The sequence below is a fragment of the Pleurodeles waltl genome, chromosome 8 (genome assembly GCF_031143425.1).
Source record: "Pleurodeles waltl isolate 20211129_DDA chromosome 8, aPleWal1.hap1.20221129, whole genome shotgun sequence".
Lineage (NCBI taxonomy): Eukaryota > Metazoa > Chordata > Amphibia > Caudata > Salamandridae > Pleurodeles > Pleurodeles waltl.
The window spans coordinates 671,317,296-671,331,634 of record NC_090447.1 but is presented as its reverse complement, the minus strand read 5'-3'; the positions used below and the strand labels follow the sequence as shown (position 1 = coordinate 671,331,634).

General features: G+C 45.2%; 1 protein-coding gene across 2 annotated transcripts in view; it reads left to right on the top strand.

Moving 5' to 3' along the window:
- The window catches only part of CRYBG3 (crystallin beta-gamma domain containing 3), a 1,300,096-nt gene that overhangs the window by 463,572 nt on the left and 822,185 nt on the right, over positions 1–14,339 (top strand). For both annotated transcript variants that reach the window (XM_069204785.1, XM_069204786.1), the window contains one exon: positions 14,081–14,222. In XM_069204785.1, coding sequence (XP_069060886.1) covers positions 14,081–14,222 — 142 coding nt within the window. The remainder of the gene's footprint in view (positions 1–14,080; positions 14,223–14,339) is intronic.

The window sequence follows — 14,339 nt, the reverse complement described above, 5'->3', positions numbered from 1 at the left end:
TCACCGATGAAGTCTCTTTATTCCGACTATTGCTCATGCTTGTGACAGTGTGCAGACGAGAACATTGAATCACTTAAGGCACGGTTGTATTATGTTGTGCATTTTTTTCTTTCTTTGGCCCGGTAAATTAGGTATTCTTAAAGATTACCTGTTAGATTATTTTTGTTTGCTGAATCCTAAGCTGGAAGTGTCTGCCTCTTATGTTACCTGTTAGAAATTGGGTCTCCAGTCGGCAGCAGAATGCACACTGTCCAAGTAGGGATCACAGTCCTAGTAAGAGTAAGTTACAAAACAACCTAAGTTATCCTGTGCTCACCCTCGGGTAGCTTGATACTGAGCAGGCAGGCTTAACTTAAAAGGCAGTGTGTAAAATATTTGTGCAATAACTCATACAGTAACACAGTGAAACCACCACAAAAAGTACTCCACAATAGTTTAGGAGAATAGATAATATTTATCTGAATAAAATAAGACGAAAATTACAAGAACCCGAAAAGCACAAGCCAATATATCACATTTTAGAAGTTTAGGTAAGTCTTAATCCATAGGAATCAATTAATGTAGCTTTTTAGCACAAAGTATCTTAGATGTGTCAAAAATAACAACGCAGAGGAGGTGATGCGTTGGAAACGAAAGCAGTGCGTCAGTTTTTCTGGCATGCACAAGGTGATCCATTGATTTCCAGGTGACCAGCCTGGGCTCCTTACTACGGTGTGGGATATTTTGATTCCCAGTGACGATGCGTCGAAAATTCAAACGAACTGCTATGATGAAACAGGCGCTAGGTCAATTTGGGAGGCACTGCAGTGATTTTTCAGCCACGAGACAGGCGCAGTGTTGATTCTGTAGGCGATGAATCAAATTTTGGATGTTGGTTTTCAGGCGCAGTAGATTTTCTCCTTCTGGTGAAGTCTTTGATGGCCCTGAGACTTCTTAACAGAAGGGAAGCTTAGTCCAAGCCCTTGGAGATCACTTGTGGGAGAAGTGTCTGATTTGAAGGGATCACAGACCCAGTTTATATACACCCAAATGTGCCTTTGAAGTGGGGGAAACTTCAAAGAGTGGTTTTGAAGTGCACCAGTTCCACTTTCAACCCAGCCCTGTCTGTTAGGAGACCTTGGGGGCTATCAGTCATTTGTGTGAGGTCAGGCCACTAGCCTTTGAAGTGTAAGTGAAAGCCCCTCCACCCCTCCTGCCCAGGAAGACCTGTCAGAATGCAGATTAATGTATATGCAGCTGAATGTCCTGTGTTAATCGCTATCCAGGTGGAATGCACAAAGGGAGCTGTCAACTAGCACAGACCCTACGTGGATAGAGACAGGCTGTGAGGCACACAGAGCAGTGCGGGCAGAGAAATGCCTACTTTCTCAAAGTGGCGATTCTAAAATAGTAATGTTAAATTCAACTGCATCAGTAAACAGTATTTTTCACTACCATTCCAACCATCCCAGACGTGACAGTGCCACTCCTTTCAGTTCAGAAACTACCACTTAAAGCTATATAAGAGAACTTCCAATGCTGGCCTATAAGAGGAGCAGGCTTAACAATAGTGAAAAATAACTTAGGGTGTTTTTCTCTACAGCGACGTGTAAAATTTACAAGTACATGTCCTGCCTTTTACTTACACAGCACCCTGCCCAATGGACTTCCTAAGGCCTCCATTAGGGGTGATTAATATGTAATAATAGGGCAGTTTAAGGCTTGGGAAGTAGCTTAAAATGCCAAATCAAAGTGAAACTTAAACTGCACACACAGGCCTTGCAATGGCAGGCCTGAGACATGGTTAAGGAGCTACGGATGTGGGTGGCACAATCAGTGCTGCAGGCCCACTAGTAGCATTTAATTTACAGGCCCTGGGCACGTCTAGTGCACTTTACTAGGGACTTGTAGGGAACTTAATCATGCCATTTGGGTAGGAGCCAAGGTTACCATGATTAAGGGGAGAAAGCACAAGCACTTTAGCACTGGTCAGCAGCGGTAACCTGTGCAGAGGCCTAACATTAGCAAAAACAAGAACAAATGGAGGGAGGCAGGCAAAAAGTTGAGAGAAGACCACCCTAAGGCTGTCGGGTCTAACTTGTGTGTCCCCAGTGGTAAATGGGGAGAGCTATCCAACTCCTTTTGAGCTCTCTTCACTAAGGCAAAGAATCTGCAGGGACCATCAGAATTGGCATGGTCAGTCAGTCCCCAGGCGATGCTCCACTGTAAAGTCTATTCCCTCCAGGGAGATGAACTACCTCAAGAGTTTAGGATTTTCACCTCTCATTTGCATGATCCATCTGAGGGGCCTGTGGTCTGTCTGAACCAGGAAATGAGTCCCAAACTGGTATCGTCTCAGCTTCTTCACTGCCCAGACCACAGCTAATGCTTCACTTTCAATGGCATTCCACCTCTTTTCCTGTGGAAGTAACCTCCAGCTTATGAAAGCTACTGGTTAGTCTAGGCCCTCCTCATTCAGCTGTGCTGAGACTGCCCCAATTCCATGCTCTGAAGCGTCTGTCTGCACAATTCATTTCTTTGAGTAATCAGGGGCCCTGAGCACAGGTGCTGTGCACATGGCTTCCTTGAGAGAATCAAAGGCTTTCTGACAGGCCTCTGTATAGTTCACTAACCTGGGCGGCTTTGTTGAAGTCAGCTCAGTTAAGAGGGCAACAGTGGTGCCATAGCCCTCAACTGATCTTCAGTAGTAGCCAGTGAGGTGTAGGAAGGCAGGTTTTGGTTTTAGGTTGTTACCAGGCCATGATGGTTTCAATCTTGGCCTTGAGGGGCTGCACCTTGCCTCCACCTACCAGGTGTCCCAAATACACCACAGAACTCTGCCCAATCTGGCATTTGCTGGACTTGATTGTCAGACCTGCCTGGTGCTGCACCTGAAGCACCTCTTGGAGGTAAGGCAGGTATTCTTCCCAGTTGGCACTGGAGACGACAGTCGGCTAAGTAGGCAGCACAGAAAGCCTCCTTGCCAGCCAGGACCCTGTTAACCAACCGTTGGACTATTGCAGGGGCATTCTTCAAGCCAAAGGGTATCACCAGGAATTGGTAATGGCCCTCAGGGGTTGAGAATGCTGACTTCTCTTTTGCTTGCTCAGCCAAGGCGATCTGCCAGTACTCTGATGTTAAGTCAAAGGTAGTGAGGATTTTGGCAGTGCCTATATTGTCAATAAGCTCCTCAGCTCTGGGGATGGGTTCAACGTCAGTTTTCGTGACGGAATTGAGGCCTCTGTAGTTCATGCAGAACCAAAGTTCTGGTTTGGCACCCGGTGGGACTGCCTTTGGTACCAGCACCACTGGGCTGGACCAGGGAATGCTAGACGGCTCAATCACCCCAAGGCTAGTATCTTGAAAACTTTCTCCTGGTTGCTGGTTTCTCACCCTGTCTGACAAGCTGTAAATATTGTTCTTTACAAGGGGACTGTTTCCGTGTCAAGGTCATGGACCCACATATGTGTGAGTCCAGGGGTGAGAGCAGTGACTCAAACTGTCCCAACAACTGGTAACAGTCACCTTGCTGCTTTGGGGTCAGTGGCAGAGAGGTTGACACCCTCCACTGACCCATCATGGTCCTGTGCAGAGAGGAGGTCAGGGAGAGGTCCACTGTCCTCCTTCAAACCCTCATCTGTCACAAGCAGCATGCTCACTTCAGACCTCTTAAAGTGAGATTTGAATCTGTTGATGTGGAGCACTCTTAGGTGGTTACTAGGGGTCTAGAGGTCTAATAAGCAAGTGGCCTTCCCCTCACGCTCCTTGATTTTGAATGGGCCAATCCAGCAGTCCTGGAGAGCTCTAGGTTCTGCTGGATCCATGACTTATAGTTTTTGGCCAGGCTGAAACTCTTCCAGAGTGGCCTTCTGGTCATACCAGCGTTTCATTACTTCCTGGCTGGCCTCGAGGCTGCTCTTTGCATTTTTGCAAAAGCAGTGAACCTGGTTTTGGAGAGCCTATATGTAGCTGACTACACCCTGGGGAAATTTCCTGGGAGCGTTCTCCCACCCCTCCTTGATTAGGCTCAGAGGTCCTCTGACAGGATGGCCATAGAGGAGTTTGAAGGGACTGAACCCTACTTCTTTCTGTGGCACCTCCCTGTAGACAGAGAAGGCATGGCTAGAGGACATCCCACTTAAGCCTCATGGCCTCAGGTAGACCTGCAATCGTGCCCTTCAAGGTCTTGTTGAACCTTTCAACTAGACCATTGGATTGGGGTAGTAGGGTGCTTTTAATTTTTCAGTTACACCCCACATGTCCACACCTGGACTTCATTCACCCAGACATGAAGTTAGTGCTTTGTTCAGACACTGTCTCTTTGGGGAACCCCACATGGTTAAAGATCCCCATCAGACTTCTGATCACCACAGGTACAGTCACCGTCCTCAGAGAGCTTGCCTCTGGGTAGCGTGTGGCATGGTCCAACAAGACCAGGATGAACCTGTTGCCTAGGGCTGTGTTGGGGTCCAATGGACCAATAACATCGATTCCCACTCTTTCAAAGGGGGTGCCAACGATGGGTAGTGTGATCAGGAGAGCTTTCAGTTTTTTCCCTGACTTCCCACTGGCCTGGCAGGTGTGAAAGGACCTGCAGAATGTGTCTGAGGCTGTCTTCATTCTGGGCCAATAAAAGTTAGCGGGAAGCCTGGCAAAGGTCTTGTCTTGCCCTAAATGTCCCGCAAGGGTATGTCATGAGCCAAACCCAGTAGGAAGGCCCAGTAACACATGGGGTGCCCTAAAACGAGGAGCCTTAGGCTTGCTATAGAGGAGATCATTCTCCCAGTAGATTAGGTGATCCCCAGAGGCTTCATCTACTGAATGGGCTGAGGTCTGACGTCTGAAGCCCTCAAGAGTGGGATACTCTCTCTTCACTTTGCCAAATTCCTCCCTGGTGGGCCCATCAGCAACTTCTCGGCCAGCATTCACAGGTAGATCACCTAGGACAGCAATGTCTTCCTCAGTTGGCTCAAGGGCCTCCTCCTCAGGGACCCCATCAACCTCCATTGCGGGAACTTAAGGGATTGGATTCCTTTTCCCCTCTCCTTGTCAGCTGTCTGGGCATTGTTCCAAGCTCCAGACACCCTTGACTCCCTTCCTGGGCAGCCATGGGCCATATGGTCATACAGACCCATTCAGGCAATCCCATCCTTTCCAAGCAAGACCTGAGCTCTACCTCCCTCAAGGTAGTGTGCTCCAGGTTATTGCCTAACAGACAATCTATAGTCATGGCAGGGCTAATGGCAGCCTTCAGAGTACTGGAGACACCCGCCCCTTAAAGGGAACCAGAGCCACCGGTAGATAGCTCTCATGATTGTCAGCGACTATGACTTGGTGGAATGTATTTGATAGGACCTGCTCTGCTGACAGAAGCTAACACTTGACAATGGTCAAGATGGCTCCTGTGTCACGCAGAATCTGACCACCTTTGTGGGTGCCTCCTCCCCCGATACCTTTTTGTACACTCTGGTGCTAGGCCAGAGGTCTGCCTCCTCAGCAAGCTTCCTGGGGTTAGTCAGCTTACTGCCAGCTAGGTGCTAGTGCAGCTCTATAAAACAGATACTGAGCATGTGCTTTCTCAAGATTAAATTGTACAACCCAACATAATCATTGACTTTGTGGCCCCCACACCAAGCCATTCGGTGCTGGAGTAATCAGTGAAATCTACCCAGGTTGGGGAAATTCTGGCTATCCCTGAATCTTTAGTGGTACGTATCAGGGTTCAGTCCAAATTTGTCAGTCAAAATGGCTTTCATTGGAGTGAACTTGGTCTGGTCCCCAACCTCTAATATTAGAAGTGTGTTCTTCCCAAGTGTTGGCATGTGTTTCACAAACCCGCCCCTGTGCTCTTCAGGAACCCCCTGTGCCCCTAGTGCAACTTCATAAGCAGAAAACCACTTATCAGTGTTATCTCCCACCGCATTACTGGACACCAAATCCTTGGGTTTTCAAACCTTCTTGTCTCCATCAGGTACTGTATGGATACTACCACCATCACTACTGGAATCAGCCTGCCTGGCCTTGAGTTCTTGCTCTTTTAGGCGCAGTTCATGAGCCAGAAGTAGTTTCTTTTAGCCTCTCTTCCAGCCTGCTTGACTACCCTCTCAACCGCTATTTTTAATTTTGCCAACTGCAGCTGGAATTCTCTCTCCTCTCTCAGGAGAGCATTCACATGTCTCTAGGAGAGGATGTGTTGATTCTTTCCTCTTGGGCAGGGTGATGGGTCGATTTCCGGGTGCTCAGCCTTGGCTCTTTACTGCAGTACGAAGACATTTTGATGCCCCGGGATGATGTGTGGAAAATCCAAAGCACGCTGCGACAATGAGACAGGTGCTGCATCGATTCTGGAGGTGGTGAATAGATTTTTGCGTGCGTTGTGTAGGTTTTCCGGTGCAGTGGATTTTCATCCTCTGGTGAAGCCTTTAATGGCCCTGAAACTTCTCAACAGGAATCAAGCTCAGCCCAAGCCCTTGGAGAGCACTTGTGGGGAGAGGCACAGTCCTTCCGGAAAAGAAGTCCAGATGAGTTCTTTGACCAGCACTACAGTCCCTGTGACAGAATTCATTTGAAGGCGCAGAAGTGTCTGATTTGAGGCAATCCCTGACCCAGTATATATACCCTAATGTGCCTTTGAAGTGGGGGGGAACTTCAAAGAGTGGTTTTGAAGTGCATCAGTTTCCCTTTCAACCCAGTCCTGTCTGACAGGAGTCGTGGGTGATGGGGGGGGGTTTATCAGTCCTTTGTGTGCGGTCAGGCCACTATACTTTGAAGTGTAAGTGAGATCCCCCCCACCCTTCCTGCTCAGGATGACCCATCAGTATGCAGATGCAGCTGAGTGTTCTGTGTTTGTGACTGTCTGGGTGGAATGCACAAGGGAAGCTGTCAACCAGCACAGACCAGATAATCCCAGCCCCCTGATATACCTCCATAGAAACAGATTCTTGTCTAGAGATTTTCATTTTTGGTTTGTGTTTTTAAATCATTAGAGAAGTAATTTAGCTTGAGTAGACTTTTTCTGGATGACATTTTAAAATTTTGGATGTGTTGCACTGATGATGTAATATTTCATGAACCGTGAGACCTATGCATTTCATTTTGGTGCCAAAACATAGGTTTTAGGGGTGAAGTACTCTTATAGAGAAAGAAAATAACTCCTCCGTGCAACTCTTCCGACATTTTTCAAAATTGTGGCTATAATAGAAGAGAAATATATAGAAATGAAACAAATAATAATGGTTTTAAATGCTTTTATGTATACACCAAACAATGTTTATGACCTGAAAATGAGAAAGAATAATTTTTATCACTTCTATTTTAGACACAATTTCATAGTTCACTTTATTTGTTTTGGCAATCGTGGTACATTTGCAGAATGTTGAACATTTGAGAAGAGCATATTGACAGGGACATCTCTTTGTAGCACAGGTTTTAGAGGTGCATGTACGTGTAAGTTCTGTGGATAGAGGCTTTAGACATTTCTTACGTTTTAGCACCCCATCAATATCTTCCCAACCAAGTTTACACGGATCTTTCTCGACATACGCATGATCCGAAACACTTACACATCTTCTGCTCAAGTAGAGCACTCTTTTAATGTATCAAAGCAGAAAGTATTTTTCTACGTCTTTAAAGTCACATTCTTCTTCTGTCTCAGCAAATCCTTTTAGCAACTTCACAGGTTCAGCAGTTAAAGCTCCATACTTTGTTCCATTTTGCTCATAGTGTCTTCACTCATAAGAATATGTGCCTTGATGAGAACATTGGGCATCTCTGGGTCAAGTTTCTTGTACAGAATATGAAGTGGGATTAAGTGTCTTTTCTCACCTGTTCATAATGTATCCATAACTCTGACAGTCCTTGACTTAGGAACATTGCAATAACCCTGAGTAGCACAACATCTGTGTCATTTGATAGTACAGTGACTCGATTGGCAGCATTTTGAACAATAAAAGATATCTGTCAAAGACAATTTACAGTTCTTGCAAGGGGCACACTGATTTTGATATCTGAAGAACAGTGTGAACAACCTCTCCGAAGTTTTGCATGGATGAAATCTTGGCCATTTGCAATTGTGACACATCAAGAACAGTATTCAAGAACGACACCTTTTCGAATTGAAATTCTGCAGGTGAAAGCTTATTTTTCAAGCTCTTATGAGTTTGTGCTTCATTGGTTTGGCTGCAGCATACCCATCAAATAATGCGTTTGTTGGAAGAAGATCATGTGACAGAGGGGGTCATTCTAACCCTGGCGGTCGGCGACCGCCAGGGCTAAAATGACGGAAGCACCGCCAACAGGCTGGCGGTGCTTCCTGGGCCATTCTGACCACGGCGGTAAAGCCGCGGTCAGAAAAGGGCAACCGGCGGTTTCCCGCCGGTTTACCCCTGGCCCAGGGAATCCTCCATGGCGGCGCTGCTTGCAGCGCCGCCATGGGGATTCTGACCCCCTTACCGCCATCCTGTTCCCGGTAACGGGTGTCGTGGGGCCCCTGGGGGCCCCATAAAGATTTTCAGTGTCTGCTTTGCAGACACTGATAATCGCGACGGGTGCCACTGCACCCGTCGCACCCCTTCGACTCCGCCGGCTCCATTCGGAGCCGGCATCCTCGTAGAAGGGGGTTTCCCGCTGGGCCGGCGGGCGGCCTTCAGGCGGTCGCCCGCCGGCCCAGCAGGAAAGCCAGAATGGCCGCCGCGGTCTTTTGACCGCGGTGCGGTCATTCGGCGGTTCCCGCTTGGCGGGCGGCGACCGCCGCCCGCCAATGTAGGAATGACCCCCAGAATGTCCTTGATAAACTCACCCCTTTCTTTTGCTACATCCATCTCTCTATGTGCTTGTGAAATTTGTTTTTTGCAACCTGTTTTATAGTGACTGGTTGGAAGAAACTCTTGAATGGCAATTAAATTGTGTAAGTTTAGCTTTAGTGATTGTCAAACCGCTTTTTCTCTTTCAATACAAATCTCTCCTGCTTCAGTTCCGTGTATAGTTTTGATCCATGTTCCAGGACATCTAGTAGATGTCTTTATATCATCATCCACACATTGTTTGGTCACAGAATTGTGTAGTTACACAGGCTTAGTGATTTCAAAGGGGTTTTCTTGCTGCTGCATGAAATGAAGAAGGCTGTCAGCATGTTTATTAAAACGTTCCCCTCTCTTTCCCACAAGTTTGTGGTGAGGAACAATTTCACGATGGTTCATTGATTTTGAATTTGTCATCTCTCTGAAAACATGCCAATTAGAAAAGACATCATGGTAAACTAGCTGCCATTGAGCAACATATTCACTTTCACGTGTCTGACCAACAATTACCATGGTGCTTTTCTGTGATCTCTGGATCGTCTATTCCAGTTTTATATCTGGAGCCACAGCATTGAACCTTCCCTGTCTTTCATCCCTAAATGTCTTTGGATGAATTGTCTGTAGATGCATGTTTCCAAATACCAGGACCCATATCTCAAGTAGTTTATCCAATCGAATTTGCAAAACACAGTAATCAGTGTCTCCACATTCTTCATGTGCACCTCCTAATCTACTTCCCGATCAGAATTTACCAAGATGTTCATTAGAGCTATCTCTAAAAGATTTCCCCAGTACTTGCAAAGTTCTGATTTTTCTTCACATTCTTTGCCAAACTCGACAAACTCTACAAACTTGGTTTTCTGATTTTGAACTAAGTGTATTGAACATTGCCTAGATTTGCATTATGTCTTTAGAATGAAGTGCACCCTGTGCCTTGTTCACTTCTGAGATGAGATATGCCAAACCTAATTTGTCATTCTTTTCCAAAAAGCATTCCAACGCAATGTTTCTATAGCCTCAGATATGATGACCATACCTTGTAACGAGCGAACCTAATGAGGTCTGCTCAATACTAACAGAACAGTTTTACTTCAAAGATTTCAGCCTCAATAAGTGTATTGTCTTTGCCACATCCTCTGAGATAACTTCCAGCACACTGCAAAGCAACTTTTGTCATGTGGAAAACGCCCATCATTTCATGAAGATCATCAAATTCTACTGGATTGCTCAAAAGTCAAGAAGGTCTTTCTGGGATACAAATCACCAAGCATATTACACCCTTCCTTCCACCAGGCTTGGAAGTACATATGGTCCGACATTTGTCTAACAGACTTTAATGACCAGATCAGACGATCACGGTGGTACAGGCCTGTTCTATCACTTTGCGTGAAGTGTTGCTGTTTGTAAGACTATATATGGGATGTCTTTTGAGACCCTGACCCCTCCATTAGTAGTTCTGGCAGATGACCCGAATCTACCCATCCGGTTAATAACTGTTTCTCCCAGTTGTCACCTGGGTCTAACCATCTGACTGCGTGTTGTAGGTGCACAGCATAGTATTACAGGTTGAGCTGAGGGACCAGCGGTCCATCCTCCTCATACCGTCTGGTCGATATTGCCAAGGCAACCCTTCTTTGTCTGCCCAGCCACAGCAGAGAGACGGGTATGGAGTTCAGCTGTCTGAACACCTTTGTCGGAAGGGGGACACTGAGTTCTGTGGGACTTGCAGACATCACAGTAATAGCACCATCCTAGTGATGGCTAGTCTGCCCATCAGGGGCAGCATGTACCAGAGGTCACAGACTTCTTCAGTGCATCCAGGGCCCTATCTGTGTAAAAGCTTAACTGCTGTGTCTTGAAATGTGCCACTCTGATCCTCCGGTATCTCAATTGCATGACCAATGGGGTTTATGCCAGTGATGCAAGTGTAAATAACAATGATTTGTTGTGGTTGAGCCGGAGGCCAGAGTAATCCCCAAACTCATCCAATAGCTGCAGCAGTTTCAGCAGCGCAACCCCAGGGTAAGTGAGATAGAATAGGGCATCATCTGCATAAAGCGACACTGTATGACAAACATCTCCAATAGTATATTCCAGTCCTGCAACTCCCTGCACACCTAGATCGCCAAAGATTCCAAAGCAACCCCAAACAGGAGCAACAAGAGTGGGCAGCCTTCTCTTGTCCCCCGTACCAATATCAGCGCATCCAAGTGACTGCCACACACTTACACTCTGGCACTAGGTTCGGTGGACAGTAACTGAATCCATCCAAGGAATTGAGGGCCAAAGCTCATGACTTGTAGCACATCCTGGAACTATCCCCGGTCCACTCTGTTGAAGGCCTTTTCCAGGTCATTGGTGACTAGTGCCATTTCTTAGTCTGTTTTTTGACCTTATGGAAGACATGGGCTCAATGTCTTAGGTTCATTCCGGTACTCTTGCCTGGTATGAATCCACACTGGTCCTCATTGACAAGCTGTGTCATGGGGCTGTTAACTGGATAGCGAGTATTTTACAGAGGATTTCTACATCTGAACTGATCATTGCGAGGGGCCTCCCACTCCAAGGACCTGTGGGCTGTGGAGTCCCAGTTAGTTTGCATGTGATCTGCCAGTGACTGAGATAGTGCCTCCCTTTCCACTGGGTCCTAAAGGATGTCTGCCGCATCCCCCAGGATCTCCCTTTCTGTGCCCCACATTCTTACATGTAATTTGTCTCAACATCCTCTAGATGCTTTGGACTCAACCTGCAAGTCACAGCAAATATCAGTGGCAGTTGTTTCATTCAGCTATGTACATTGCCAGCTGTATATCGATGTGTCTTAAGTATATCCTGATTGAATATGTGCTTTGTGTAAGGTTGACAAACAAAAGGTATCACCTTGATACCTTACTGATACCATCATTACTTTTATTCCATTTACTTCATACAAAACCTTTATATCCAATCAACCTCCCTGGATTTGGCTTACGGCTTCAGAGTTTGGTTAGATGCACTGCAGGATCATAGGGAAACAAGGCAATCTGTGGTCCTCCTCGAGTAATATGAGGTTTTAAGTCGAGACACTACAAGCTAATTGCAAAAGACTTATTGTGGACTTACCAAAAACTTGCAGGCACCCATTGCTCACTATTGGTTGACTTTCTGGTCACTCTTTTGCTTGCTTGTTTGATGCCTTTCCTTCTCCCAGCTTGTCCATCTTTCATTTGCCTTGCCCAGGAGCATCAATCTATCTGATTGGCTGGCTGCTGTATTTTCACTCCTCACTTCATTGAACTGTTTTTATCCTTTGAATGTAAGCACTCCTTGAGAGTGCATGTGTTCCCATCTCTCTCGTGCTGTTCCCCTGCCCTCTGCTCCTTCTTGCTGTCTCACCTGTGGTGCAAGCCCTCTTTCATGTGTTTCTCCCCCGCCTAACCCCCTCCTCACCCTCTGTATTGCTTTCTTAATTGTGTGCTTGTCCCCTTACCTACTGTGTTGGTCTTCCTCCTGTACTGTTTTCCCTGCTCTTACCCCATTGCATCACCAAAACCCACTGCTCTATTGCCCCCCACAGCCACTATCTTTTTTTTGTGGGGGGGGGGGGGGGGGGGGCAACAGGCAGCAAACTGCAGCAAGACCATCCACCTTAAAACACTTTTATTCCTCTTTTTTATGCTACTTTTTTTGGCTGTTGTAATCTATCTGTGGACTTTTAACCACGCCCACCACACGCCCATCACTATCACTCGTTCATAGGCTTGCTTTAAAAAAATCTTTGATCATTGGTAAATGCTTTACATTTGTCTCTCCTTGTGGCAGTTTTGTTACCACGTTGGCCATCGTCCTTGTTACATGGATAGTTGCACGTTTGCCAATACATTTGACTGCGAGCAAACTCCTTTTTCTTTTGCGTCTCTCCTTTGCGCTCATGGCGGCCGTGGCGCTTTAAATCAGCTCGCTTATGTGAACTGCAATACTTTAAATTTTCAAATTATGTGGCAAGAAAAGTCCAGTTAGGAATTCACAACGCTAATAGCTCTTACTTGAGCAAAAACAAGACCCATTGCATTGCAAATGCTTGTTTTATTTACCTATCCATCTCAAATCGATAAATAATAATCAGCTTCATTTTGTAGGTGAACATGTAAATGACGCATGCACAGACATCACGCATGCATGCACACACAGCCAAAATAATGCAGCAAATTAATCATACTTTTTTTGTTTTTTCATTATGTCCATGTTGCACTGTGTTTTGCTGATGCTGTACTGCATCGCCAAAAGGCATTGACAAAGCCAGTAGGCCCCAAAGGTGAAGCCTAATGGCTTTGCCTGTGCTTGTTTAAAGGGGCAAGCGGAGGAGTGCCAACCTAATCAAATGTTTGGAAAGGAACACTGAAAAAAAATATGTGAGAAACAAAATCATTGCTAAAACTGAATGCATCAAATACTTCACTCCCTCCTACTCAGGTACTCTCCCCAGGAGTGCCAACCTAATCAAATGTTTGGAAAGAAACACTGAAAAAAAATATGTGAGAAACAAAATCATTGCTAAAAGTGAATGCATCAAATACTTCACTCCCTCCTACCCAGGTACTCTCCCCAGTCTGACAGCAACACATCACTCAATCAGATATACGTTCAAAAGTTGCTTTCCTGCTGCAGAGTGGGAATTTTTATTAGGTATATTGTCTGATAAAAAACTGACTTAAGGTAGCATCCAGTGGTGAAAACAATGTTTATATGAACTTCCAGAAAAAATAAACACTATTACAATACAGTTGAATTGCTGAATTAATGCTATGCCCCTAGTATTAATGACAAACTTAATACAACATTCTGAATTCAGTTTAGCATCTACTTTTATCTTGAGTGTATTCTGTAAAACTACATTGATATTCATATTTTCTGCCTAGAAATACAAATGTGTTTGGCAAGTATTCAAGATAAATATCCTGACTTAGTGTACCACCACCATTCGAGATCTTGTTGAATATTGAAAATGTTATTTGCTTAGGTTGATAGTGATTGTATTATTTTAATCTTTAGGGGTTTACTGAATGCAAGGAAAATACAAAATGTATACAATGTCTGTTTTAATGTCTGAAACTTCTAACCAGGAATACACTTGGGTTAAAAGGTGTGAAAAACATAAGGTATTGGTGTACAGTTAAAAAACCCGGATAATATTTTCAGAATGTTTCAGAAGAGATGGGCACTTACCATACTTCCTTTACTTGAGTGTAACAAGATAGCAGGATAATTTTGTTTTAAGGATTTTTTTTTTTTATTGATTTTTTTTAATTTTTTTTTTAATGTAGTTGGGTTTTACATGAAAACCCCTCATTCCAAGGTCGAATCCACGTGCTAGAGGAAGGAGAAACTATATTGAACAATTCATGGTATCTGAACAATATGGACCTCGAAATTATCACCATTGGCTCTATCCAGCAACTGGGGAAGGTACGTCTGAGGCTTCTTCAGGAATATTTTATTCAGTGTCATTCTGAATTAAAAGGTTCTACTTTTTATACAGTTAACTGAAATTAACCTATTGAAACCCACAAAAAAGCTTGTTTC